General features: G+C 37.8%; 1 protein-coding gene across 4 annotated transcripts; it reads right to left on the reverse strand.

Annotated features, from left to right (window-relative positions):
- Positions 1 to 595: 595 nt before the first annotated feature.
- On the reverse strand, positions 596 to 27,514 carry PRPS2 (phosphoribosyl pyrophosphate synthetase 2). Of its 4 annotated transcripts, none has more exons than XM_065857204.2 (8): positions 27,350 to 27,513; positions 16,602 to 16,785; positions 13,940 to 13,960; positions 10,268 to 10,366; positions 9,206 to 9,330; positions 6,486 to 6,659; positions 2,266 to 2,425; positions 596 to 1,319 (listed from the first exon to the last, which is right to left on the reverse strand). In XM_065857204.2, exons 1-8 carry the CDS (start codon positions 27,469 to 27,471, stop codon positions 1,227 to 1,229), a joined length of 978 nt encoding a protein of 325 aa, XP_065713276.1. In that variant the 5' UTR covers positions 27,472 to 27,513; the 3' UTR covers positions 596 to 1,226. The 4 variants fall into 4 exon arrangements, with proteins under 4 accessions (XP_065713276.1, XP_065713301.1, XP_071669001.1 ...); XM_065857229.2 differs by having other exon boundaries at positions 16,602 to 16,780; positions 27,350 to 27,478; XM_071812900.1 differs by lacking the exon at positions 27,350 to 27,513 and adding an exon at positions 26,361 to 26,448.
- Between the last annotated feature and the right edge of the window lie 192 nt (positions 27,515 to 27,706).

Raw genomic sequence — 27,706 nt, forward strand, 5'->3', positions numbered from 1 at the left:
TTAAAATTACAATATTAGATTTGTTCTTTTCCCCCAGAAACCATTACTGACTGTATTACCAGTACTTAACCATAAGCTTTCTCAGTATATGAGAGGCAAAACAGTTTTCACAATGATTTTAATTCTCTAATGTTAGAGTATTTTAGACCAGTTAGTCTACCATAGTTCACTCACTACACAGTAAAGTACTGTGGTACTTCATAATAGAAATCTGGAGCTCTATTGACTGTGCAGTTTGAAAATAATAATAGTAATAAAAACCAAACCAAAACAACAACAACCCCCACAAAAATATTTTCAGATACCTTTTAATCATGTAAATGTGGGAAAAGACCAGCTTGTATAAATATAAATGTGTTTAAATTTGCTGTTCGTACTTTGCATGGCGAAGCTCTACAATATTAACAGGAAAACTGCTATGAAATTATTTGTATGATCGCAATCAGGAAATGTCAAAAACTACGGAGAAAAAATAAGATTTAAACCAAACTGCTCATGATTACAGATTAGTCCTTATTATTGAAACACATGAAATGAATCATCCCAGGAATACTGAAACATTAATCTTACAACTGAAGACAGTAACTGCAGCAAATAGATGTTAAGCAAATTATTTAATGTAATGAGAGTTTTACAAAAGAAAGCGGCAGTCACATACATCTTGTGGAAAAAAAGAACATGAAGTGTATGAAACACAGTTAATACCATGGACATGTCAACAGTTCTTTAAAATTAACATGAAATTTACATTCTGTTAGGGCTTACAAAATACTATTCATGGTAGTTAAGCATAACGAAACAAAAACCAACATTTGCTTTCTGACAGGTGAATAGATACAAGATATCCAAGGCTTCAGCATTTAGCTTAACACAGAAAATGGTCTTACATACATACATCCCACTAAGTGGTATGGACAGTTTGTAGTTCTGTAGAGAAAAACAGATCCAAAGCAGCAGTTTAGCAGGAAGTGAGGATGGGCACGTAAGAGAACTTACACAACACATAAAACTTCCAGACTCAAGGGAATTCATAAAGTTTCTGCAAGATGGAGATTTATTGGCCAGTTACAAAGAACAAATGGTAATTACAAGACGAATATAATAATTAAACATACAAGCTCTGGAATTGTACAAAGATACTTATTTCTTGTGGTTGAGATGCATTGTTAAAAACAACAGTGCTAACTGAAGGGACCTTTGCGAAGACGAAATGTTATCTCCTGCAGTTACAAGGGAACATGACTGAACAGGTAAGACACAGATTCACCATTGTGTGTTCTTCGAATTGCCTCAGCCAGGATCATGGAAATGTCAATAAACTGAAAGAAAAATAAATATTATAAATTTTATGGGATGCCAGGAATATTAACCCATACAATTTAGAAATATATGAACAAACATTCACTTTCTAGGAAGTAAAATAACATTAAAATATTAAGTACTTAACATATGCATAAGAACTTCATTGATACAAAGTGCAAACCCAAAAATTGAGTAAAAAAGCATTGAATAAGATTACTGTACAGGCATATTGCTCAAGACTTCTGGCACAGGGCATACTGTCAAAAAGAAAATATTCTAGCCATCAGATGGCACTGTCCACTTGACACAAATACAGTTTAACGGAAGTACACATTTTAAGTGCTTGCCTTGTTTCAATAAATATTAAATAATTTTTAAACTTTTAAAAAAGTAAATGTTGCATTAAAAACAAAACAAAATGATCTTTTATACTTTCTTCCACTATGTTCTAAGGCAAAAAAATCCAAGCGGGACAACTGGCTTCCCAGAACAATCCCGTGTAAAAGCTATTGACATTGTCAGCTTTGTATTTTTAGTTTGGATTTTGAAGAGTTTGTCATTGTTATCTTGAGCACTTTTGGTAGTGTATTTAAAAAAAAGAAAAAAAAGTTGTCTAAAGTTTCTGTGGCATCCACAATAACATAGCTAACTTAAGTTCCTACATATTAATATTGTATGACTAATACTGACTAAAAAAAACCCCTCACAACACCAGCCAATTTTACATTTGCCACTCTTTCTCAGTCAGGAATACTCAATCCGTTGCAAATACAAAATATTTTGCAGTACTACATTGCACTACCCGAATCCCTTAAAACAGTTCTTTGACATGTTCTACAAACAACAAAGCTGTACAATATATTTTAGAACATTATTTTCCTGTCAAGGTACAAATTGTAGCATCAGTTAACAGTAAAAAACAAATCCAGAGTTTAAACAGATGACACAAACAGACCACTGTACCTGAATTTTTGGGCAGTGTTTCATTTTCTCTTCTTGGGGAATTGTATTAGTTACCACAACAGCCTCAAACGATGCGTTATTTATCCGAGAAATAGCAGGACCAGAAAATATGCCATGAGTAAGAATGGCATAAACTTTAGTAGCTCCAGCAGATACTAACCTGCAGAACATGAAGGAAAAGTATACTGTGATATATGTTTACATACATGGCTATAGAAGAAGTCAGATAAAAATATCTGTAAAGGAAATTTTACACACAAATTCCTCCTGAAAGCTATAGAAAACTACAAATATCTACAAAATAATTCAGAGAATTTTCTCCTTTTTCAGTTTATACAAATAAGTCTCACAAAAAAACCCCAACCTGTTACCTGTGATACTAATCTAAACCACCACATTTTTTACTATATTAACACAACACAGAACTGAATTCAAGTATGAGTTTTCTATCTTAATCAGGCAAAAATAAAGTGGCAGTATTCACAACTCCATTGTGTCTCTATTATTGCCCACCTTTATTTTCATTTGAAATTCAAACCATTCTGAGGAAGAAGAAATGTTAATGACTAAAAGCCTAGCTTACTGCAAGCTTGTGGGAAGACGTTGCTGACCCAAGCACACAGTGAAATGATGCAGCCCAGGAGGGAAAAAAAAATAATATATATATAAAAAAAATATACATATATATAAACAAAGCAAAAAACTAGAACACCTTCTGAATGAGTCGGAATCTCTTAATTTGGTTTTGACTGGCTTCTCTGCCTCCAGATGCTCAGCTATGTCAGAGCTGCCTTTCTACTCTTGTAAGCAGAGACCCTGAAGAGTGGTATTTTATCAGATCATAGCATAAGCACAGCAAGATAAGAAAAAAGACAAAACCACAAAAATAATCTCATTTTGAATGACACAAAAGAATCAAAAGTTTCCTGGTCATCCTTAGCACTAAATTTAGTAGCTGCAGCCTGCAAGGATGATGGACTATGACAGAGTGAATGTGTATTTAAGTTTCTACTTGAGCAAGTTGATCTGCTGTATCTGAGAATACAGTTCTTAGTTCATCTGCTCAATATGCATCTAAGTTGCTGAGAATAAAAAAGGTCTACAAAATATTTTGGTGAGCAAGTCTAATTAAGCACAAAATGCATCTCATCTAGATTTGGCATTTATGAAAAACACTACTTCATGCTGAGAACATGATTCTAATGCAGCATCATTTACACAAAAGCATCTTAGTGAATGCTGCAGATACATTGAGTGTTTCTGTTGGTTTTAGAATTTGCTCTGTAGAAATCTACTGTAAGTAAATAAAGAAGTACTTATTTCATAAGAGGAAAGCAATAAAGGCCTCCATTTTGACAATAATTAACTTCCTCTATGCACAGGAATATTTTAGAAAAACATCATTGGTGAGGCAATTCATGATTTTGATCTGCAAAGGGCAGAGCCCAGAGGAACGTTTTGGGGCCTAATGCAGATTAGTATGCGGATAGCAAACAGCTACACAACCTCTCTTTTCAAAATTCCATCAGAAGTCCATCAAAGGGAAAAGAAATGCAAGAGTATATGAATCCTTCTACCATGAGTTTTTGACATCCTTTTTTATCTAGATTCAAATAGCAAGCCTGCAACTAAAGACTGTAAATTCATGGGATGATCTTCACTTCAAACCACCAACAGTAACATCTAGGTCATTTAAGCTGCACTTGGGTCACAACAACCCCAGGCAGCGCTACAGGCTCAGGGAAGAGTGGCTATAAGCTGCCTGGCAGAATAGATCTGGAGGTGTTGATTGACAGCCAGCTGAATATGAGCCAGCAGTGTGCCCAGGTGGCCAAAAAGGTCAACAGTATCCTGGCTTGTTTCAAGAATAGTGTGGCCAGCAGGACAAAACAAGTGATTGTGCCACTGTACTCAGCCCTGCTGAGGCACCACCTTGAATACTGTGTTCACTTTTGTGCCCCTCACCACAGGAAAATCATTGAGGTGCTGGAGAGAGTTCATAGAAGGGCAATGAAGGTGATGAAGGATCTAGAGAACAAGTCTGATGAGGAGCAGCTGAAGGAACTGGGGCTGTTTAACCTGGAGAAAAGGAGACTGAGGGGAGACCTTATTGCTGTCTACAACTACTTCAAAGGAGGTTGTAGAGAGGTGGGTGCTGGTGTCATCTCCCAAATAACAAGCGTCAGGAAGAGAGGAAATGGCCTCAAGTTGTGCCAGAGGAGGTTTAGTTTGGATATTAGAAAAAATTTCTTCACTGAAAGGGTTGTCAGGCATTGGAAGAGGCCACCCAGAGAAGTGGTTGAGTCACCATCCCTGGAGGTATTTAAAAAATGCATAGATGTGGTGCTTAGGGCCATAGTTTAATGGTAGGCTTGCCAGTGCTACGTTTACAGTTGGACTCAATGATCTTAAAGGTTCTTTTCAACCCTAATAATTCTATGATTCAAATAGAGTCAGGCAAGAAGTACCACATGGACCTGTTTTGGGTGCAAGACTGTTCAATAGCTTTAGAGCGTCTACATATACCTTAGACAAGACTATAAATTCAAAATGCTCTCAGCTGAGGCATGGTAGCTTTACAAAGGATTACTTCTAAGTGTAGGCAATGCTACAGGAAATATTCAGGAACATCAATTTAAAACCTTCCCATGTCTTGCTCCTCCTGTTCCTCAGCAGTTCCTTCCCAGTTCCATTGTGCATTATTTACTAATATATGGGTTTGAGCTTTGCTATAAGCAATATCAAAATAGAAGATCTTTGAACAGAAAAATGTAAAGCCCCAGGATTCTAGCCAAGTTTAAATTGCAGCCTTTGACCTCCCAGATCAAAGTTGGTAACACATTTGGATATGAGTGGATGGGCAGAAGCAATTTAGTCTAGTGTTGCTCAACTGTAATATCTCACATTTATGCTTAATGAATTTCAGTCCATTTCTCCAATTTGTCAAGACAATTTTGAAGCTAGAGTTACTGCCACACATATTGAGTTGTGAAACTACAGCAACAGGAAGAATTAATCGTTTCAGGAATCAGCAGGTTTTTTAACAGCTACAGACGTTGCCAAAGTTTAGTGCAGTCAATAATGCCAACTTCTGTGGAAAAAACACTACTACTACTACCCTAAAATGTACCAGCATAAAGCCAGGTGGAAAACCATAAAGTAATCCTTCCTGCTTAGCACTGCCAAGGCCTCAGTTAAGAGTCAAGAAGTGGACCAACCGGAAACAATCCAGAGGGCATCAACAGAGCAGAAGTCTAGAAACCATGTAGAAAGACTGAACAAAGTTTGTCTAGAGGTGAATGAGAACCCTCTTCAACTAGCTTCCAGACAAAAGACAGGAAAACTTATTCTCACCTCTCCAGATGAAAAGTAGTTTTATACTGAAGATGAACATTAGAGATTGACAGTAAACATTCATTGAACACTGAGGAGAAAATGCTTTCTGGTGGTAAACTTAGTAAGCCTTGTGGAAGCTTGTGTAAGGAGAGTGGAAAGGCTCGATGATGAGGTTTAAGAAGAGGAGGATTTTTCAGTTGTTCCTGCCTTGGAACTGAAAAATGCACTAGATCGCCCAAGTCCCTTCGAAGTTATATGACTTGCTATTTATTGTGTCCTCTTTCTAAACATAGTTAATGTATAAATACTGTATTTATATAGTATATATATAAATTCTATAAATATTTTCTCAGTTCTACATTCTAAAGAAGGAGACAGCTTTATCACAGGACTGTGACCTACAGGCTCAAGGATGAAAGGGACTTTGTTCTACAGAGGTCAGGCTGGGTTATAAGCATGCAGGACACATGTGGGGGACTACGATGGGTCCGTGGATTCCCTGACGGAGGGCATGGGAACAGAAATTAGCCTTGAAGATATGAAGGCCTACCCGTGAGAAAGATGGGAGTAAAGGAGTATACGGAGATATTAAGGATGTACCCATGAGAGAGAAGGGAGTAGAAGAGTAACACTGATGATAGCAAAATTAGCCAATGAGATGTTACTGCTGTAACTTGTGACCAATAGTGAAGAGACACATGAATTGGTAAAACTGTATAAAAATGCACTTGTGGCAATAAATGGCATCTACTACTTTCATCCTGGAAGAACTTGGTCCATGTTGTTTGTCCGTCTCAACCACGACAGACACAGCAACTGCATTCATCAGCTACATGCAGGTTACAGTACAGTGAGACAGTGGGCTGGTTCATAATAACACTTACTTCTCTGCTGCATGACATATTGTGCCACATGTGTCAGCCATATCATCGACAAGAATTGCTACTCTGTCTTTCACATCACCAACCAAGACCATTCTGTCCACTTCATTTGCCTTCTTTCTTTCCTTATGAATGAGAGCAAATTCCACATTCAGTCTGTCAGCAATGGAAGTAACCCTAAGTTACAGGAAGAAATACACCACATTTAGAGAATTATTTTAAAAGGAAAAACAGAGCCATACATGTGCATTTGTCATAAAACACAGTTTCTGTTTCCTGGCTTTCAAATTACCATGGCACAAACTTTTGTGAGCAGTGAGACAGGACAGAAACAATCTTAATTCACTGGTAATAAATACAACAAGAAAGTCTTAAGCTATACTCTAGAAATCGATTTTTTTAATTGAATTTACTTCGGGTTTTCTGTCATTAACTGCATAGCTTTCAAAACATTTCAGCTATTTACAAGGTTTTATTAAGCTTCTGCAATGCCTAGTCATACTAGATAATTTAGAGGCAGCCTCAATTCTAAGCCTACAGCAGCATGCATTTTAACATCCTAACTGAAAATACCATTGCAGGAGTGTAAAACCAAGCCACAGGGAAAACAAGTTAAAAACAAGTTAATAGAGATTAATAATTCTTTTAGAAGTACTAGACTAGTACTTCATTAGTAATTCCCTTAGCAATACATCTGCTTGACAAAGATCTCTGAAAACTATTCAGAGTGACCCCTGGTGGCCAGACAAACCTTCAATAACAATTTGTTACAGACTTCTGATTGCTTTTTTTCATGTGTTTGTGTTTTTCTGGGCTTGTTTTGTTGTGGTTTTGTTTTGATTTTGAGGTGTTTTGGTTTCTGGTTTTGTTTTGTTGTTGTTGGTTGGTTGGTTGGTTGGTTGGTTGGTTGGTTGGTTGGTTGGGGGTTTTTTTGGTCTGGTTTGTGTGTGTGTGTTTAGTATACCAGAACTGGTAGGTATAAAGACACAGCAATAAACAACACTATGCTTTTTCTATGTTGGTGCAACCTTATAACCTGTGTTTTTAGAATATATATAGAATGTCATTAACAAGATTATTAACATCCACAGTTAATAGAGAATACAGGTTTTTTTTTCTTTACTGCTTCAATATGAAGGAGTTGTTAGTTACCGTATTTCAATAACTAGATGATAAATTAAAAAACCAAATGTTTTGGGCATTTTTTGCGAACAATAGCCTAATTTCATAGCAAGTCTCAATACCTCAGAGTCATCAAGATATCAATAGAATTTGCATGCCTTATATCAGTCACAAAATTTAATAAGCTGGGGAAATAAAAAAAAAATAAAACAACACAAACAAGCAAGAAACAAAATAATTCAAGTATTTTAAATTAGTGCAAGATGTATTTTTAAAAATTTTCTTTAATGCTTACAAATTTAAACTAAACTTTCTTCACATTCTATTCACTTTTCATTAACCCAAGTATCACTTTGTAGGTTTACACGTTTTAAATGGATTAAATGGAAAGGCCAAACCATTTTCTTTACATTACATTACTGGAGGTGAAGAAGAAGCTGTGAATTTATTGAAAGTCACATCTTCCCCTACTTCACCAGCAACTGTATGGTTGCATTACAACAGAAAGGTACCAAAGATAGACTCCATCCAGCTATGGTAAACATAGACTCTATCCAACTATACAGTGAAAGTGGTCCTCAAAAAAAAATTCTTATGATCAACTTGATAATATAAAAAACAAACAAACAAAAAACCCCACACAAACAAAAAACAACTGTGAAAACATCAGTGTCCAGATACGAACAAACAAATTCGATTAAACTAAACAAAAACAACTATAGAGTTCTAATCAGTCTTATTTGTCTTATTTCCTTATTAATTATTAGAACATGAAGATTTACAGCAGACCGAAGGACTTCAAATCAAATTATAAAAGCCTTTCACATTTTCCCCCATACTACATTGCAAACATTTAAATTCCTATGAGCTTACACGACTCTTTCTTTATTTTTGTTTGTTCTGATTCAGTTTTGTAGCAGCAGCATGACCAATAAAACTTGAGAATGAGCATTTCACCTCAGTGGCATCCTTTATCACCTCACCAGTCTGCATGCTTCAAGTTTTTACATGAGTTATACTTGATAGATACCAAATAAAAGTTAGTCTGCTAAATGAGTAACACATGCTGCAAATGAAGAAACGCTAATAAACTAACTTTTTCTATTTTCACCTTTTGCCACTCAAAACAAAACTTCATTCCCTTTTTCTAGTATTCCCAGTGCACAGCTTGGGGTCAATAGAAACACAAGTCAAGCAAGCTCTTACCTAAATGCCAGTAGGTACAGTGGGGATAGGCCAGATGCTTTGACAGAGAAGGGAAAATTAGGCAATTCCAGAGCAAAGCAGGAAGAGGTGCAGCAACTGGATTAAAGAAGCAACAGCAGGAAAAATCTCTTCCCTCCTGTGAAGAGATTCAGCTAACGAGGCCATAGCCAGGGAGAGAGAAGAAGATTTTCTTTAGAGTATAGAAAGCACCTGGATGTTTTCAGGCATGAACAACATTGGAAGAACTAGTTATTCTGTTTTTACAAGGCAGCTGGATTCAGCAGTGATGTACCCTATATCTTGCACAATTCATAGACAAAAAAAGACTACTAGACAAACTAGTTCATTAATGACTATCTATATAGGAAAGTAATAGTTTAAGGCTTATATAGTACCTTTTTGCACCACCTGCATCAGGTGAGACTATGATACAGTTTCGCCACTCCAAAATATTCTCTTTAATCCACTGCAGCACTGCAGGTTCTGCATACAGGTTATCTACTGGAATGTCAAAGAAACCCTAGTCCAAAAGAGAAAAAGAGTTTCAGGAATATATGTTTATGTCTTACCTGGAACAGAGACACAGGGAAAGAATCAAGCCTTTGCCTTTCATGTATGGTAGAACTTTAACTAGCATTTTACACCGGTGTAACTCTACCCTCTGCTATTACTGTCAAACCAAGCAGAAGTTAGACAAATACTAAGGTCTCTAAAAATGTCACCCAAGAGTAGTGAAATAAAGAACACTTATTATTGAGTTATATAAAAATCATAAAAGATCACCTTCACTCAATCGAAGGAGCACTCAAGTAAATTCACGCTTGTGAAAAGCTCTCAAAAAATCCAGTAAGACTCAACTTCCATAAATTTCAACTGTTTGACATGAACAGTAGTATTTCAATGTGGGAAGATTCAAGTTAATATCACTTAAGCAGCAGAAATGGAACCTTTCTGTTTGTGCAGGTTGTAATGACAAGAAATCTGTGTTAGGCCACAAATGAATCTGCATTTTACTTGCATGACAGCCTTCTAGTATGATGGGAAATTCTGATTAAACACAATACCAGAACTGGAAGAAAAGGTAATTTTCTAGAGAAAAAAAGGTGTATTGAAAAGAGGTACACATAACAATGACAATGCTATAATCTCTGACAGGCCAAGATTAAGAGAACTAGTGTAAGAAGCTGGAGCTCTTACACTAGAGTTGGCAAATTTCACCGAGGACTCCAATGCACGAGTATGCAAAGTGCCTGCCAAATCTCCCCATAAAAAGTGAGACTGGTCTCTTTCGAAAAAGGAAATTTAATTAGAAACAGGTAGTAAGATTTTCTCTTAACCTGGAGAGTTACAGTTCTGTACGTAGCCTTTCAAAACAATGAGAAACAACAGAGAATTGTTAGCCATTCACATTAACTCAGTAGAGCCCCTAGCCACCGTTAGTAAGAATGGACAGTTACCTGGATCTGAGAAGCGTGCAAGTCCATGGTGATGATGTGGTCAGCCCCTGCAACTGACAGCATGTTGGCAACAAGTTTTGCAGAGATTGGAGCACGGCTCTGAAGAATAAAGCACAAATGCTTACATTTTAAAAATATTTTGACTAATTCCAAGAAGTCAGGAAATTAGCTACTTTTATTGTTGTGTTTTTTTTTTTTTTTTCCTTTAGAATATCTCAGATCTAGATATGAAGAGCCAAACTAGCCTGTCAATAGCTAGTCTTTCCACTAGGGTTTTGAAACTCAGCAAAACATTTTGGAATATTTAAATCAGTTTGCACAGTCTGTCTAATAATGCTTTGTAGTAATTAGACTAACAAGCAGATACAATAGGGATACAATTTTCCAATTCTTCTATTTAAAACTTTCAGCTTGTTTTTCTATAGCAGAAGGACAGACAGTCTCCATCTCTCCAAGCCACCACCCTATCTTAACATCCAAATCTCAAGCAACTATCCTGTTCTAAAAAACACCATCAAAAACAAAGATTGAAGGTGGAGTGAACGCAGCTTTTGAAAACACTGCTCTAAAACACAGTTAGTATCAAGCTTTTCTCCATGATACAGCAAAGCTTGTAACAGATCTGTGTTGGCAGGGGTCTTCTACCCTGGCCTATTTATTCATTATTTTTTGCTAATTCAGCCATAATTGTTGGATGCAATTAGGAGTCTAGAATTCCCAAAAGGGACAGGGGGGATCAAAAAAAAAAAAAAAAAAAAAGAACTGGAAAGAAAAAAAGAAGAACAAAAATTTAATTAGCAAATTTAATGTCAATGTCAAGAGCTTTTAAAAAGTGTCAAGGATGCAGAACATACAGCAACATAAAAATGAGAAGACACAAAGTCATGACTGGAGGGGAAATCAATTTTTTTTGAGCAAATCCAAAGCTTTTTTCAGATTTTTTTTTTTTTTTAAGTTCTGAAACACACTATGTTACCATAGCTTTCTCTGTAACAGAAATCAGAGGTTTTGTTTGTTATTTCTTTCTGCCAGTCTCTAAAGAAGACTAATAGCTAGCAGTAATATTAGCATGAATGCACTCTGTTAGACTCCGTTTTTTCAGTATTCTCTCCTGTTATATCTCTTTATCAAACAGCCTTATCTAGCCTCCTAGGAATCCCCTCTCCCTCCACAGAACTACAGAGTATCTTTGCTCACCTTCCACTGATGCTGAAGGACATAATCTAAAATAAACTGAACCACTGCGAATTTAACCTGGATACTTTATGGCCTGTGTCATATCAAGGAGACAGTATTTTCCTCAAAATTTTTGCTAATTTAGGTGTAAACTCAGCATTTCTCCATTTTAACCCGCAGGTTGCCAACATACTTCCAGAAAACAAAGATATTGTGATCTTTATTATGGCTGGATCAAGTTTATCATCATCATTACAGAAATCTTCATTTTGAAAATCATGCCTTTTGTTTTTTGTGTTTCAAAGAATATCACCACCATTTAGTCTGTGTAAGATACAAGGAAGATGTATGGGACAGTTGGCACTTCCCTAGATCTCTGTAATTCAGATGCATGTAGCTTCCATAAGAGTTTGCTACCATTAGCACATCAACATGGACGATTTTCCAGTTACTGAAGACTATGCTGCTCCTCACTTCGGTTCAGTTCTGTAAGGATGCTATGAGCTCCAAGCCAGCCAAAGCTTTCTGGATATTTCTATTACTAGTACTAAAGTTTTGGTTCATGCCATTCAAATTCCTGATCACTTCAGCTCATCTTAGCAGTACAAACTGACATTTTTAAGCTGGACTTGAAAATACTCTCAAAATTCTGACAGCATCTAATAAAAATTTAGTTTCTAATCTCTTGACTCTGTCATGATGTTCTCTTATCAGCTCTTTGCAAAGATCTGTTTTGACGTTACAGCTAAGCTGGACTGACAGGTGATGTTGAAATCAGAGGTTTGTTCCCCTGCTTGTCCCATCCTTTCTTCCCAGGCTATGCACTTTCACCACCTCCCTTGTGCTGCACGCCAGGACTTGCAGAACCAACAGCAGCCGCATGAGGCAGCTCAAATGGAAGAGAAGGGGAAAAAAAAGGTGGCAAGGTGGCAAACCATGACCACCCACTCTGTTTGAAACAAGTAACTCATTTGGGCTATCTGCTAAAGGCAAATAACATTCTTCCTGGAACACAGTTTGCTGGTTTGACTCCATTCAGCACACTGAATTTTGGTTTTTAATTTCCATTTCTGTTCAATGTAAATACAACTCAGCTTGTCTCATGTAGCAATATCATGAGTACCACCATCACAAAAAAACCCACAAACCCACAAAATACTTTCCTGCATCAAATACTAATATATACATTACCAGTTGGTACTTCTTGCAGCTGCTGGCCTTGCAGGCTGCCTTCCCAGAAGGAAGAACTGGAAGGTTTTATCACTAGGTAACTTGTTTTAGCAGACATGCACGCATCACAGATTGCCTACGTGTTGGTGGACAGAGGGTCTTGGAAGGAAAGATAGCCAGACACCAATATCTGTTTCTCAAGAATGGCCCAATAGGAGATTAAGACAAATGAAGTTTGCAGCTATCTGACAGTTTCCTTTACACAAAATTGTGCATTAAAAAAAAAGCACACACACATGACATGTTCAAAAGGATTTAAGATTTGATTTCTTGCATAGAAAATAAGTTTTGTGCTACAATATGATCCAAATTGAAGATTATGTTAAAATCAAAAGAAGTTTATTCATGGGAACCTCAGATAAGCTGGCCTCATTATTCAGAAACTTGGATGACAAAGGTAGATGAGAACTCAAGATTTTCTTTATCTTGAAGTTTGTAAGGTTTGCTTCTGATCAGAGAGGCAAGAGCACAAAGAGATTCACAGTATTCATTGTTCCATTCTTTGGCACAATTTGAGATTAGTTTCAGAATTATTAGTGTGAAACATAACATTACATTATGTACAGAAACTAAATAGTAAAAAAAAATCACCGAGTTTTTAGTTCCTAAGCAAATTCTCTCTTACATATAAAAAGTTACATAAATTATTTCTTCCTTTGTGATGCTTTACAAATTTACTCACAATTCTTAAAATTACCAGGGCAGGGGAGAATCTACAAATCCAATACAAACAACCTCACAAGAGTAACCATGCAAAGGACAAATAGTTGATAGTAAAAGCTGTCCATCAAGATCAAAGCTCTCTTGTCTTTAAGCATCTTATTACATTGTCTTGCTCAAAATGCATCACATGCATACTGAAAAAAAAAAAAAGAAAAAAAAAGGAAGCAACCCCAAAGATTTATAACTGGAACTTTCACTTCCAAGAAAGCCAGTTGTGAAGTGTATGGATACTGAATGTTAACTAATTTATTACCTAAATTTTTAATTTCAAAAATAAGATATGCTTTGAAGCTTCAAATTTGACAGCCATTACCTTAAACGTCCAGATAGATTTTTAACTAGAAGCTAGGAGTTTTCTCATAGGAAATTATTCCACAGGATTACTCTCATGGCCTAGGTGAAACACAACTGAAATCAAGAAGTGAAATTGAAGACCTTCCCAGTTATACATAATGTAACCCAGTAAGTTTCACCCTTTAAGGCCACATTAATGGAAATGCATAGCGTTAGATTGGAAAAAAAAAAAAAAAAAAGGATACCTACCCAACGCTCCACGGACCCCTTCTACAAATCAAAAAAACAAAGTTACATGAGCTGTAGAACACCAAACTTACCTGTCACTCTACTTCAAACTTAATCTGAAAGGCATCTCTGTAGCATCCTGCATAAATGTGTCCTGCCCATCTCTTGGAAGATTAGCATAATTAGAGGATGTATAAACACATCTCTGGCCAAAGCACAGATACATCTGAGCTAATTTTACATTAGCTAGCTTATGTATCAGAAGTATTCCAGTTTATGGCAGCGCTTCATTGTGAATAAATTAATTTACCAACTTTTCTACAATTGTCAGGAAGCCTTTTATTTATTTTTTTAACCTGTTTCTCATTTAAAGCTAGTCTGGGTTTCATGCTAAAATTTCCAGATGAGATTACATAGCATGATTTTTTTTTCCTCCGCAATGCCCTTTCCTTCAATAAATAAATTTAAAAAAAAATCAAGAGCACTTTCTTTGTTCTCAGCAATCATAATTGCAACAGAGGCATGAAAAACACAGGCTTTATTTCAAGCAGCACACACTCAGTCCATTTATTTCTTCACAGATTAAAGTAAAAAACTTAAATTCAAACCAGAAATCATCACCCAGCTAGTGAAGATTATACTGTAATCTAGCAGCATAACGTAGCAATGTACAGCTACAGACAAACTACAGCAATATCTTCCCTGGGAGAGAAGAAAATGTGTGTATAACCACAGGAAGAAAAGAGCTGACACTTCACTGACATTTCAGGCAGCGTACAAAGCTTGTGTACTCCACATGGGTCAAAGACCAAGTGTTGTGATGAAACCCAACAGCAGGAGGAAAGATCTCCCTGTCAATAAGCTGCCCAATGCTGACAGCTATATTATAGCTCATTTTGCAACATGGAGGTCAACTACCAAGGTTAATTTCCAAAGATGACAAACATTTTCTCAATTGCAAAATAGGCTGAAAAAAAAAAAAAAAGAAAAGATAAAAAAAGAAAAAAGTCTTGAATGGTTTGCCTGGAATTGCAGGAGAACTCAGTGACACTCAGAGAACAGTCTGGAACCAATGCTCAAAAATCTCTGTTAGTGTCTTAGTTACTTCCCTATGCTATCCATCTTCAGATGGCGTTTCCAAAAGACAAAATGCTCCTGGGTAGCATGCTGGGCTAGCACACTGTGGGTTTTAACTGGAAGTCTGCCACATGGATTTTGGCTACCCTTGCTAAAGCATATCCTAGATGCAAGGAAAACTTGGGACATAGTCATCATTTTCCCACACTAAGAACTTAAAGGATGGTCCAGGAGAATCTTCCAATCAGAATTTGGAAATCAAAACATAGCTTTCCTTCCCTTTCAACAAAACTTTTATCACTTCCATTTCAAGCTCATTTTATCAAAAGTAGTGTTTCAGCTCTCCCGATCCAGGGAGAGCATTATTCAATACAAAATGCAGCAGAAATGAAGTTCCAAAACAGGTAGGCAAAGAATAGGGACCTACTATCTAACTCCTGAATTCCATTTTTGGAAGTATAACAAATGAATCTTGATAATATTAGTTTGGTGTTAAAGAGCCTCCAAGTGAAGAATGAGTTTACCAGAAATAACGAGTTTACCAGTTTTGTTCTTAGACACCACAGGCTGACCATTACATATTTTGTAGTATCTGTCATTATTTTTAGCTTCTGTATTACTTCTCAGTCCTGTTACATTTTATATAAAATAAAGAACAGAAGTCTTTCAGGATGGTTTGCCTGATGCCCAAAGTGAAAGTGAAGGTGCAGTCCGAATACGGGAAGCATTGGAGAGGGGCAATTTTCCAAAAAACACAACCACTGCAATCCAATCTTAAAGCCCAAATTCATATTTCTTCTTGTTAGCTCTTTTCAAGTGAGTTTGGGTAAAAGTAACATTCATGTGACATATTAGATGTTTTTTCTATACATGGTAGAGATGGGAGAGTTTAGTTCTGTATATTTTAAAAGCAAAGAGAGTTTGTTGGTGTGTTATCAACTTGGCTGAACTGGTGTATTCATCAATTATGGCAGAACAAATTCAGGAAAAGGGCACTGAGAACAGAAGATCAGTTTGCACACAATTTCTGGTCTGCATCAATAAAAATAATTATTGCAGATATAAAAATTTTTTCTTGAATCTGTCTTGCAGCATGATGTTTTTATTAATTACTGTTATGCATTGCAAATTTAATCAGTTCCTTCCATTTGGCTGTCAGTTTAACCACATATGGTAAAGCTGACCTACATAATGCTCACAACACTTCAAATTTGGGACTTAATTACATGCAATTAAAATGTTTTAAAGGGTATGCTCTCTTCATATATAGAGGTAAAAAAAAAAAAAAAAGAAGCTAGAAAAACAATCCCATAAGGTGAGGTTTTTCCAGCAGAGTACTCTGCAATATACCACGCACACAGGATATACCTACTTTTTCAAGGTGGAGGCATGTTGATTTTCAGAACACTAGCAAAAAACATTTTATTGTCTTATTCACTTATAGATTATAAAACTGAACATTTTAACAACAACAACAAAAAAGGATAAAAAAGCAGCAAGTCTTTCAAATCTCTTAAAAGTTTATGTAAATGTGCTTCATCTCCAAAAATTTCAAGTGAACAAGCTGAAAAAAAAAGCCTTTGAAAATTACACAGTTCTTACCTACCTTGTCTTTCTTATCTTGCCTGGCATATGGAAAACATGGAATTACAGCAGTCACTCTAGAGGATGATGCAATCTTGCAAGCATTGATCATGATGAGCAGTTCCATTAAGTTGTCATTTATTTCTCCACAGCCACTCTGGATGATATAAACATCTTCTCCTCTCACACTTTCACCAATTTCTACACTGAAAGAGCAGGAGATGACCATTTAAACACTTGAGTTATTGGAAAAGCATTATTAAAAAACAGAAAAAAAAACAGTTCTGTTTTAACAAACTCTCATTGGTTTATCCCCATTTAGAGTAAGATTTTTTTTACAGTGATCTGGATAACGGTCCCCTTGATACAAGGTCTATTTCAATATAAGCCAGCCTAAAATTTACTTCAGCCCAGATATCATCTTCATAAGGTCAGCACCAAGCAACATGCAATTATGGCTATAGCACTGATGCAGCTCACATTGTTATTAAATTTGATAACGCTTTTTTGTTTAGCCTGTATATTCTGTGTCCTTGCCATCTCCCAAGGAGACAGCCATTTAACAAATGACTTGGCTGATAAGTACAGAAAAAATAGAGTCAACTTTACACCATTAAATACTACCTTGCATTAAAACACCTCCTTAAAAAGAGCAACTATTTTTCTATGATAATTGAGATACTACTAAATTCGAGAAACTACTGTGTTTTGGAAAAGAGAAGTTTCAAATCACACCTCAAAACCAGAAGTTGGGTTAAAATTTACATCTTGGTGTTTAGGTAAAAATATCTTTGAAAAGAGTTAAAAGGGCTGCTCATAAACAGCTCACCGTGACTCAACAACTCTCACATTGCACCAGTTGTTCTATTTGCTCTAACTATGCTTCCATGCTTCAGTTCCTTATGATAGTATCTAAGAGTTATTTTATTCTTCCACAGATTTGAAAGAAAATTCTGGCACTGAGCACTGCTCACACCACAGAATTTAAAAAAAAAAAAAAAAAAAAGCTTTTAAATAAACAGGAAAATTAAAACAAAACACCTGAATGTGGATTCTTTTTCAATTATAGACTCAAGCAAGAGAAATCTACTGTTGACCCACAATAACTTTTCTGTTACTCCAAAACTTATATATAAAAGTAGGAGACTAATCTTCATTTTCCTCTAAATCCATGTACAACACACAGGAAACATACAGACTTTCTAAACGAGGCAATGAGACCTTTCAAACCCATGCCCTGCTAAGTCTTAATTATTAAATGCTAACATATCTTTGGCCCTTATTTAAAAGGCTGCATCTATACCCAAGGCACAAATAAGCACAAGCTTCTGGCTGGAAACCATTCAAACGGCCCAGGTGTGGGTAGAATAATTTTTCTGATGGGTCCTTTAACATTGAGGCTTTTTGTAGTCAAACACAGTCCAAACAGCTTTCGTTTATCAGCTTTCAGGGTGTTGTGTAAGACTTATTAGCTTTCCATAGCTTCAAAACACAGAAAGGAATTTACTGCTCAAAAACATCTTAATTATTACCATCAAGATAGTTGAGTCCATGCTCTCAGCTCCCCTACTTGACATCCCTGCAATCCCAAACAAGCTACAAAAAGTTTTTGTCTTAATTTTTCTCCTTAAAATGAATACATTTTTCGCATAAGAATGCTACTAGCAGGATTTCTTAAGGCCAAAAGAAAGCAAACGATCTGGCAAAGACTAGGATCTCTGAAAGGACAGAGGTAGACAGTGTCATCTACAGATATGCAAGTGTTAATCCAGAAAACCTTTTGGAGGCTTTCATCATGGCAAAAGATACACGTTTTTAGTCATAAAACCTACTCCACTGTCCAAGTTTGTGATCAGTGGAATAAAGCTGTTCAGAGAAAACTGTTTTGATCACAATATTTTCTTAGTTTGTTTTCCTTTTTGGAGCTGAAAAACTTTTGGTCAACATAACTTAAGTTCAGCAAGACACTAAGCATATTCCATAATTGGATGAACTGGTTAATTAGAAGCCCTAGCAAGAACAGTTCTGGTATTGGAATATCAGAGTTCCACTTCCCAGAATAAAAACAAACAAACAAACAAACAAACAAACAAACAAACAAACTTTTCATTGTTTCTGAACACACAAATCCAGCTCCAACTAAAGCATCCTGTTGTGATAGGACAAGAGGTAATGGTTTTAAACTAAAGGAGGGGAGATTCAGGCCAGACATGAGGACGAAATTTTTTACACTGAGGGTGGTGAAACACTGCCCCAGGTTGCCCAGAGAGGGGGTAGATGCCCCATCCCTGGAGACATTCCAGGCCAGGCTGGACGGGGCTCTGAGCAACCTGATCTAGTCGAAGATGTCCCTGTTCATTGCAGGGGTGTTGGACTAGATGAGCTTTCCAACCCAAACTATTTGTATTCTGTAACTTAAGTGTATGCAATTCAGCTTTTACGTAGGAAAATATGAGTTGACTACGAAGACATGTGTCTTTGTCTGCTGTATGGGAAAAGCTGTGTGGCTGATATGAGGGCCAATTTAATCTCGGAAGATAGGAAAAAAAAGCTAATGTTTCTGATGTTTCCTTGGAGAAATCTTAGAAAGATGGATGTGAGTCTCTATTTCACATGAAATGGGGTAAAGAAAACAGTTTGTTCTACGAAGTAAATAATTGAAAAAAATCAGGAACCAATCTGGAAACTTTTACATCAGTACTATATATATCAGGAATGAACAATTCAGCACTTGGCTGTAACATTTCCCTCCCATCTCCCCTTCAGCATCCTCCAGCTCTTCCACTGCAGTTGTCTTAGATGAAACATGACCTCATGATACCTCCTGTACCCCAGTTCCTTCAGGTTCAGCTGCTGCAGGGGCTGGGAGCTGCATCACCCTCACTGGAGTGGATGGTTGTGGTGTTTGCAGTTCCTTAATTGTGGAGCAGGCAAGCTCAGGTGATAAACTGGTGTTAAATCAGCTGAAGGAGGTAGGGATTATGGACATGATGGATGTGAAGTGTCTCTTCATACCACCCTGCTGCTGAATGAGCGATTTGCAGCTGGGGCTGTGCTCTGCCTGTGTCAGCAAGGGCATCTGCTTCCCTTGCTCCCTGCTTGCTTACACTGTTGTGAGCAAAGGGAAGCTGGAGAAACAGATTTTACCAGCTTGGTTGAATAAGATAAATCTTGTTTCTGGATTGCATGTTTTGTGTGTTTTGTTTTTATAGGGAACCAAAGTAGCAGCAAATATGGTTATTTATCACATTGTTCATTGCTCTGATCAGAAAAGGCCCAAAATGCTTCAAAGCATGTTTTAAGACTTCCACTTTATTGTCTTTGCAGCATACTGTGTATTTTTTTATCTTTAAGTAGATGCTAAATTCTTGAAATTTAAAAACAAAACATGGACCCGTTTGAGCCTGCTGATCCCACATGTCCTTAGCTGCAGAGTTTGATACTCAGCCTTTAGTGACTCTCTGCATGTGCTCAGGCTTGTAAGACCTTTGTTTCTGAATTTCTGAGGGTTCCTTTTGGACTGCATGTGGCCCAACCCAGAGTGGCTCAAGTGAAGGTGTTTCCCTCTTGGGGTGGCTGGCTGTGTGCCAGAGTGGAGGGTAAGAAGGTATTTCCCATCTTGTGGTGCTTACCATGCCAGTGCCCACCATTAGGACAAGGCATTTGTCAATGAAGATCTAGATGCAGGTTGCTCTTGGAGCTGTTAATCTAAATGGAAGAGCCTAGAGTTGAGGGCATACTATGAGTGCCAGAAGATATGGGACACCTATAGATTTAAAACCAACTGTGGCATTTTAATTATTCTTTTTTAATTGCTTTGGGCTTTGCTGATACCCACTGTGTTATATAATGTCACAGCAGCTGAAATATTTGCCCAGTAAGTTGGAGGTCTTGTGTTAAAAGACCTTACTCTGCAAAATGCATTCCTAAAGCTAAGAGGTCAAACACACCCCTCTGCTAAGGGCTTTCCATTGGCTGAGTTTCAATGAAATGCAAATTCAGTATGTGGATTTTTTTATCACTTTTGAGATATTGATTCTTTTTGCACACTGTACAAGGACTCTAGACCTTAAATTTTGGCCTGTTCTCTAGTTGTTCAAAGTGTCCGAAATACACCTGTACTTTATTTGCACCTAAATTGCTTGAGAAATCTTCTTTTAAGTATAGCTAGAAACTTAATCTTTGAAAAGGTACACAGAGATGTTTTAAGTGCATTATTTGAACAGGATCCCAGTCATAGATTTACATTATTTACCATTTTAGTCTGTTTTCGCATACTTATTCTCCTTCTTTCTTTCAACTGTTGTTTTTGTTTTTTTTTTTTAGTTAAGATGTACAAATGTAAAAATCCCATCACTAGAAGTTATTAAGAGTAGACTATAAATCTAACTCAGAAGGAGCTTAGCTTGCCGCTGGTCCTGAGTTTGAATTTTGCTTAATGAATGCTTCAGCCATTAAAATATGTTTGTAACATAACTGGGTTTTGAGACTTATCCTTAATTCATGGTAATTAGTCTATCCAAGTTTCTGCTTATTAAACTGAATTCTCAAATTAGTCTTTGCAAGATGAAGGCAGATACCAACACTCAAACTCATTTTTCATCATGTCCTGTCTTATGTGTATCTTTACTAGCTGGAACCTTGTGCTTGTAGATTCCATGCACTTGGCTCAAATAAAGTTAATTACATTTGTAGGCTAGTAATTTCTATAATTTTTACTTTAAAACACAGTTGTGTGGTTTCAGGGCTTTTAATCTTCAGGTTTTGTTGACTCTTCTAGAATGAGAAGTTTATTTAAACTGTTACCAAATAGCTCAATTTCATTAAATTGCATAAACCAAACAGAGCTTGTAATCTTGAGGCAAGAGCTTAATCCTGTGTCCTTCTGTGTCCTCACTATGTGAAACTGTTTAAATAACCCCCAAATGGAGTGATGGTTAATTAGGCCATGATATAGATGGTCTAAGTGGAATTTAGTAGTAATATTAATTAGAAGTCTCACAAAGTTTGACTGCTGTTATCTTGAATAGATTTTTGAGGTACAATACTTCAGATATCTGATAGAATAGTTTTTAGTCTCTTATTGTTTGCCTGTTTAGAGCTGAATGTGTGTAAAAAGAAGAAAAAAAAAAAGGCCTGGGTGGAGGGGCAAAAAAACCCCCCAAAGAAACAATCCAAAACACCTCCACCCCCCAAAAAAACCAAAACCAAACAAATAAACAAAACCCAACAACCAAAAACACCAACAAAACCCCAATGTAGTTTGCACAGGCTATGTCATCTGAAATACTGGCAGCACAATGACTGATTATCTTTTACAGTGCGGTTCCATGAAGGTAAAATAGGCAGCTGTGTGTCTGTTGGTCGAGTCTACACAATACCTCTCAATATCAATATTTGCAAAGATATACAGTGAGAGATACTCATCTGTTGCACAGCTGTCTCCAGTCGATTGGGAAAAGATCTTTGTGCAATAATTACATTATGCTTTTATTTGGCACCTTTAGTTATGTTACTCTTGAGTGCAATGTAAGTATTAATTTCAGTTTGATTTATTTTAGTCTGTTCATAACTTTGGTCTTGGCAGAAAAGGTATTTCTATATACATCTACACATCCATTCATATTTCAATGTGCCAAATAAGGCCTGAAAAGCATAACCAAAAAAAAAAAAAAAAAAAAAAAAATTCAAATGCACCAAGAGAGAAAAAGGTATAATTTCCATTTTTTAAGTTGTTTGCAAGATGAAAAAGTTATTGCTAGTGCAAGGTCATTGAAAAGATAGTAGTTAATGGCTATGTAAGAGGCACCACTTCAACTCCATTGTATTAACCAGATCTATACTGATCTCAAAGTATATTCCTTGACCTTATGAAACCTGTTATTTCTTAGTGGTGTGCTTAGAAATGACTGTTTTTTAAATGAGCAAAACAACTCAGTGTTATAATTCAGGCTTCTCTGTGTACATAATGTACATTATAATCATATATTTTTGTAACTCAGTGAAGTATATGAAACTAGTGGTAACTTTTTTTTCCTCTCCTAAAATCTTATTCTGCCTTTCTTTGTCACTCCAATAACATCCTATCCTAAAAAATGATGGTGTTTACTTCCGTCTTTTTCTATCTTCTTCTCCTTTGCAATGACTTTCCGGTTAATTTCCAGACCTGGAGCGCAACTTCAGTCTCAAGTTTAAAGAGGTAACATAGAGCTTTTGCATGTGGTGGTGTTTGTCTTCGGAGCTATTCCAAAGGTGTCATATGTGACAAGCCTTGTTATTCAGCAAGTCTGTGTAACTGCTGAGGTCAAGTGGCTATTGTCATTTTTCAGAGCCTTCATAAGGATAACCATGAATCGATAATAATGACCGAGGCTGTGCCCATAAGCTAGCGGGTAGACAGAATCACAGAATAGTTTGGGTCGGAAAGGTCATCTAGTCCAAATCTCTGCAATAAGCAGGGACATCTTCAACTAGATCAGGTTGCTCAGAGCCCCGTCCAGCCTGGCCTGGAATGTCTCCAGGGATGGGGCATCTACCACCTCTCTGGGCAACCTGGGCCAGTGATTCACCACCCTCATTGTAAAAAATTTCTTCCTCAGTTTAAACCATTACCCCTTGTTCTAACACAACAGGCCCTGCTAAAGAGTCTGTCCCCATCTTTCTTATAAGCCCCGTTAAGTACTGAAAGGCTGCAAAAAGGTCTCCCTGGAGCCTTCTCTTCTCCGGGCTGAACAGTCCCGACTCTCTCAGTCTGTCCTCACAGCAGGGCTGTTCCAGCCCTCTCATCATTTTTGTAGCCTCCTCTGAACTCTCTGCAACAGGTCCATGTTTTTCCTATACTGAGGGCTTGATGTTTCTGAAACAACCCAGCTTCAGCAGCTAAATAAAGCTGCTAGTAGGGAGCCTCCAAATTCACATGTGCCAGACAGGACTTTAGTTCCCTTCCTCATGGATCTGTTGAGAAGATCTGCAAGAAGACTCATTTCAGCCAGGGCATCTGACAGGAAGAGGCAAGGAAGCTCATGGGAATGGATGGGATCAGTAACTTCTTCCACTGGGAGGGATGTGCATAAAAGGATGCCACCTATGACTTCAGTCTCTCCATTTTGAGAATAACAGGTATTTCAAGGATGGAGTGAAAATAAATAGTCTGTAGAGAGGCAAACATACAATACATTGTAGGAAAATGTATTTATTTAGTAAGTAATGTACATTCAATGTTTTTTTTTTTTTTTAAATCAGCTGATTCACCAAAAATACCTGCACTAGGATTTATTGTGTATCAACTATAAGTAAATGCCATCTTGGTGTATTTGGAGACAATTTTTGTGAAAAACCTCAGACCTTTTATCTAATATGTGTATACTTCTGTTACATGTCTGTCAAAAGGTTTCATGATGTAGAGGCTACAACAGTCACGCCTGTTTAAAGACTTCCATTCCTTTCCTCTACCTCCAGCCTGCCAAACTCTGCTCACGACAGTTGTTTGTGGGGTTTAAAGAAGATAAACTGGCTGAGCCCCCACTGAAACGCTAACATTTTGCCAGATAAGTAAGAAGGTGGTGCTACCCAAGCTCCTACCATGACACTGCGGTTGGCAGTTAATTGACACACAAGCTTTAAACACTAAACAGAGTTATCTTCCACAACCAGGTACTACTGAGGAGCTCTCTCACTGCTTTAGTTACAGTTGCTTGACTTCGCTAGTCAGCTGAAGGAAAGAATTCCCATACAATTTAGATGGAAGGAGGAAGAAATAAAAAATGGGGCAGTAGTTAAATCTACCAATAATTTTCCTTGCTTCCTCTAGCACAGACATTGCATTTCTCAGTTACAGACCTGTGAGCGCACTTAATGCCTAAATCAGAAGGGAACTGTGATATTACTAGAAACACTAGTCCAGTATAAATTAAAAAGAAAAGCCTTTCCCATTTTAAATGTTCTTGAGTTGGAAATGTACCTGCCTGTTTAGCCACAGTGCTTGTCAATGGTGGTCCTATCCTGGCTAACCTTGGGGTACAGCTTCAGTTCCTCAAACCCATCTGCTAAGGATTGAGACTGAGACCTAAAGCCTGTTTGAGCTGAAATATAGTGCAAAATATTTAATGACTCTTTCTTCCACTCTGTCCTGCAAGCCTGACTAACTGCAGTTCTCAAGTAAAGGGTTTCCAGCTAGGACCCTTGGACAACGATTTAAGCCTGGGGTTGCACACATCAATTTACATATAATTTACATTTAAGAGAATGCAGCACCCAGCAAAACTGATTTTTTTTTTTTTTTTTTTTAAACAAAAGGTGAATCTTCTCTACAACTTGACAACTTAACAGATCTGACAAAGGAAAAATTTGTTACCCTCAGGCCCAGGCTTATCTGTTTGCACAGGGGTCTGCCCTAGTGCCATTGGGAAAGTTTAAAGTTCTTTGAGCATTTTTACTATCAGGTTCTAGTACTCTGCAATACTGCAAATGTATTTTGCAATGCAAATACACTTGTTTGTAAATTTTAAAATGCAACAAAAATGAGGAAAACAAACACACTATGCTGGAATATATGTATATAGGGGGAAATAAATTTCTGCTTGCATATAAACAAGAAGAAACTTTGCTATACAGACAGAAAAATCCAGATGCCTCAGGAAAGGACCACCACAGCATAAATATCTTATCAACTTTAGGTGTGATTTAAATTCAAATACATTGTTGAGGGATCCTCTTATTACTATTGCTGATTTTTTTTATTAGCAACATAACTCTACAAAAAAGGAAGGCAAACAACCTGAAATAAGTTGCTAAAGAAACTGAAAAGATTAGCCACTTAAAACATTATGTAGTGGGTACAACTACACTTCCTTAAAGAGGAAACGAGAACTTCATTTTAGAATATCAAAAGTAAGAAGTTGTAAAAAAAGTAACTGCTTAAGTGTTTTGTTTTGGTTTATGTGTTAAGGCATTTTAAGTTCAGGAGAAAAAAAAATAAAAAAGGGACAATGTCAGCCTCACAGCATTGCAAGAGAAGCAACCAGAAATAATGTTTAGATTAGATATATATTCCTCATATCTGCACCACACTACACCCCGGCTTGCCTAAGAAAATAAGCTGGCACCATTAGATTAGCCAAACCACTAACATGCAGTCACCGCTACCTACTTGTTTAAAGGCAGAGGCCAATATTGCACACCTGGAAAAACAGGAGATTTTTATATCCTGAAGCCTAGAATTTGACGAACTTACCTCAGAAAATAAATATCTGAATTTTGGAGATAAATTTCTACCTTGGAGGAAATCTAAATCAATTAATCTCTGCTTAAAACATAGCAAATAGGAGAACTAAAGTGTATCTGGAGAACAAACATTAAAAAAAAAAAATAGATGCAAGTTAAAAAGAAAGTCATGCAACCGAATACACAAATTAAATTTTATCATGCAGAAAAGAGATCAAAGGGCAATAAAGTGACTATGAGGTTGGAAAGACTTGAGAGAAGATTTAAACCTTCTTTTAATCAGGAATGAATAGAAGAGTTAGGGTGTGCAAACATTAGGTAGCATAAACACCAGTGGAAGAGGGTTTATAGTAATGCCAGTGAGCATAACTAGAACAAGACAATTAAACTGAGAATGCAAAAACATAGAATACAAGGACAAGCTTTGTGAAAGCAATTTTAGAATACACCACGTTAATCCTTCAAAGAAAGTAATGAAAACATGTTGGTTCAGGAGATTCAGAACAAGAACTGAAAAAAATAAGCATACAATAACCTCAGAGACCGGCCACCTACTTACAGTTGGGAACTTCTGTTTCAGAATCAGCTGGCAGCCTAGTCTGATACACCTATATAAGAAAGCAGTTGCACAGTCTTACCAGCTCATGGGATTAACATGGAGCTGTCACTTAAATTTAAAACTCTTTATTAAAAATTAGTAAATAAAAGATGTCAAACTAGCAAAGAGAGGCAATATTTGTAGGAAAAGCACTGGCAACCACATTCTCAGAGGGTCAAGATCAGCAAGCTGTCCTCAAGGTTTCGTGCAGGATTTTTTGCAATGTTATCAGAGTCACTGTCTGCATTTGGGTGGCCAGGAACCTAATACTGCGCTTTGAGTAGTGAGCCAAGGCCATCCTAACAGCTGTATTATCCTTATATAGGAGTGACAGTCTTGGACTAAGGAGAGAGCTGTACAGAAGCTGTAACTGGTCCATGACACATACAGCTGGCTGCTGATGTAAAATAAAGACAAGTTGCATGTGATTTGACCCAGGCTCTTTTTCAAGTGTCCAGTCCACCATCAGCATCCTGTTCTCTTATCCACTTACATACAGACCTACTTACAAAACTGCAATTGTAATTGTAATTCATAAAATCAAGATTATTTTATCTTTACGGCGAAAAAGCTGATCAACAGTTTAAACAGGTATCTGTGAGCAAGGGGGTGAACCTCACGTTGCAGACTGGCTGCCTTTTGCCAACAGCACACTCACCCCACCGGAGGATGCTCCTCACACGGCCGGGGGCCGTGCCACCTCTTCCCGGGAGCAGCGGCTGCCGACGGGAGCGCTCTCGAGCTGGGTCAGCCCAGGCGAGCCAGGACAGCTCCACCGGAGCGCTTGTGTTCCGCCGGCAGCAGGAGGGAGAGCCGAGCTGGGAGACCGGGCAGGACACACCAAACCACCCCGTACCCCAGCGGCTACACCCGCACCTGCTGAGGGACACCCATGTGCAGCGCTGCCGCCGCCCGCCCGCCCGCTCGCTCGCTCGCTCGCTCCCACGCACCTGGTCTCCTGATTGCTGAATTTCTTGGTGACCACCTTGCCCAGCTCCAGCCCGAGCCGGTCCGCCACCCGCTGGGACAGGTCGCGGTGGGAGCTGCCGCTGAACAGCACGATGTTCGGCATGGCGGGAGAGAAGGCTGCGGGGAGAAAGAACACAGGGACCACGGCGCGAGGGCGCAAATAACCGGCGCGGCGGGACCGCCCCCTGCCCGCTGCCAGGAGCAGGGAGGGGCGGGGCCGGGGCCGAGGGGCACAGGTAGCGCTGGCGCCCGTTAGTCGGCCGAGGGGAGGCGCTGAGGGAGGAGCGGTGCTCGGCCGGGACATTTCGCTCCACCTCCTGCCCGAACCTTCCTGCCCA

This window comes from Patagioenas fasciata, chromosome 1 (genome assembly GCF_037038585.1).
Source record: "Patagioenas fasciata isolate bPatFas1 chromosome 1, bPatFas1.hap1, whole genome shotgun sequence".
NCBI classification, from domain to species: Eukaryota; Metazoa; Chordata; class Aves; order Columbiformes; family Columbidae; genus Patagioenas; species Patagioenas fasciata.

Coding starts and splice junctions, on each gene's coding strand:
- PRPS2 (XM_065857204.2), bottom strand. CDS start 27,471: ATGCCGAACATCGTGCTGTTCAGCGGCAGCTCCCACCGCGACCTGTCC. Junction 16,786..27,349: donor TTCAGCAATCAGGAGACCAG/GTGCGTGGGAGC, acceptor CTGCTCTTTCAG/TGTAGAAATTGGTGAAAGTG. Junction 13,961..16,601: donor GGCAAGATAAGAAAGACAAG/GTAGGTAAGAAC, acceptor TTTGATTTGTAG/AAGGGGTCCGTGGAGCGTTG.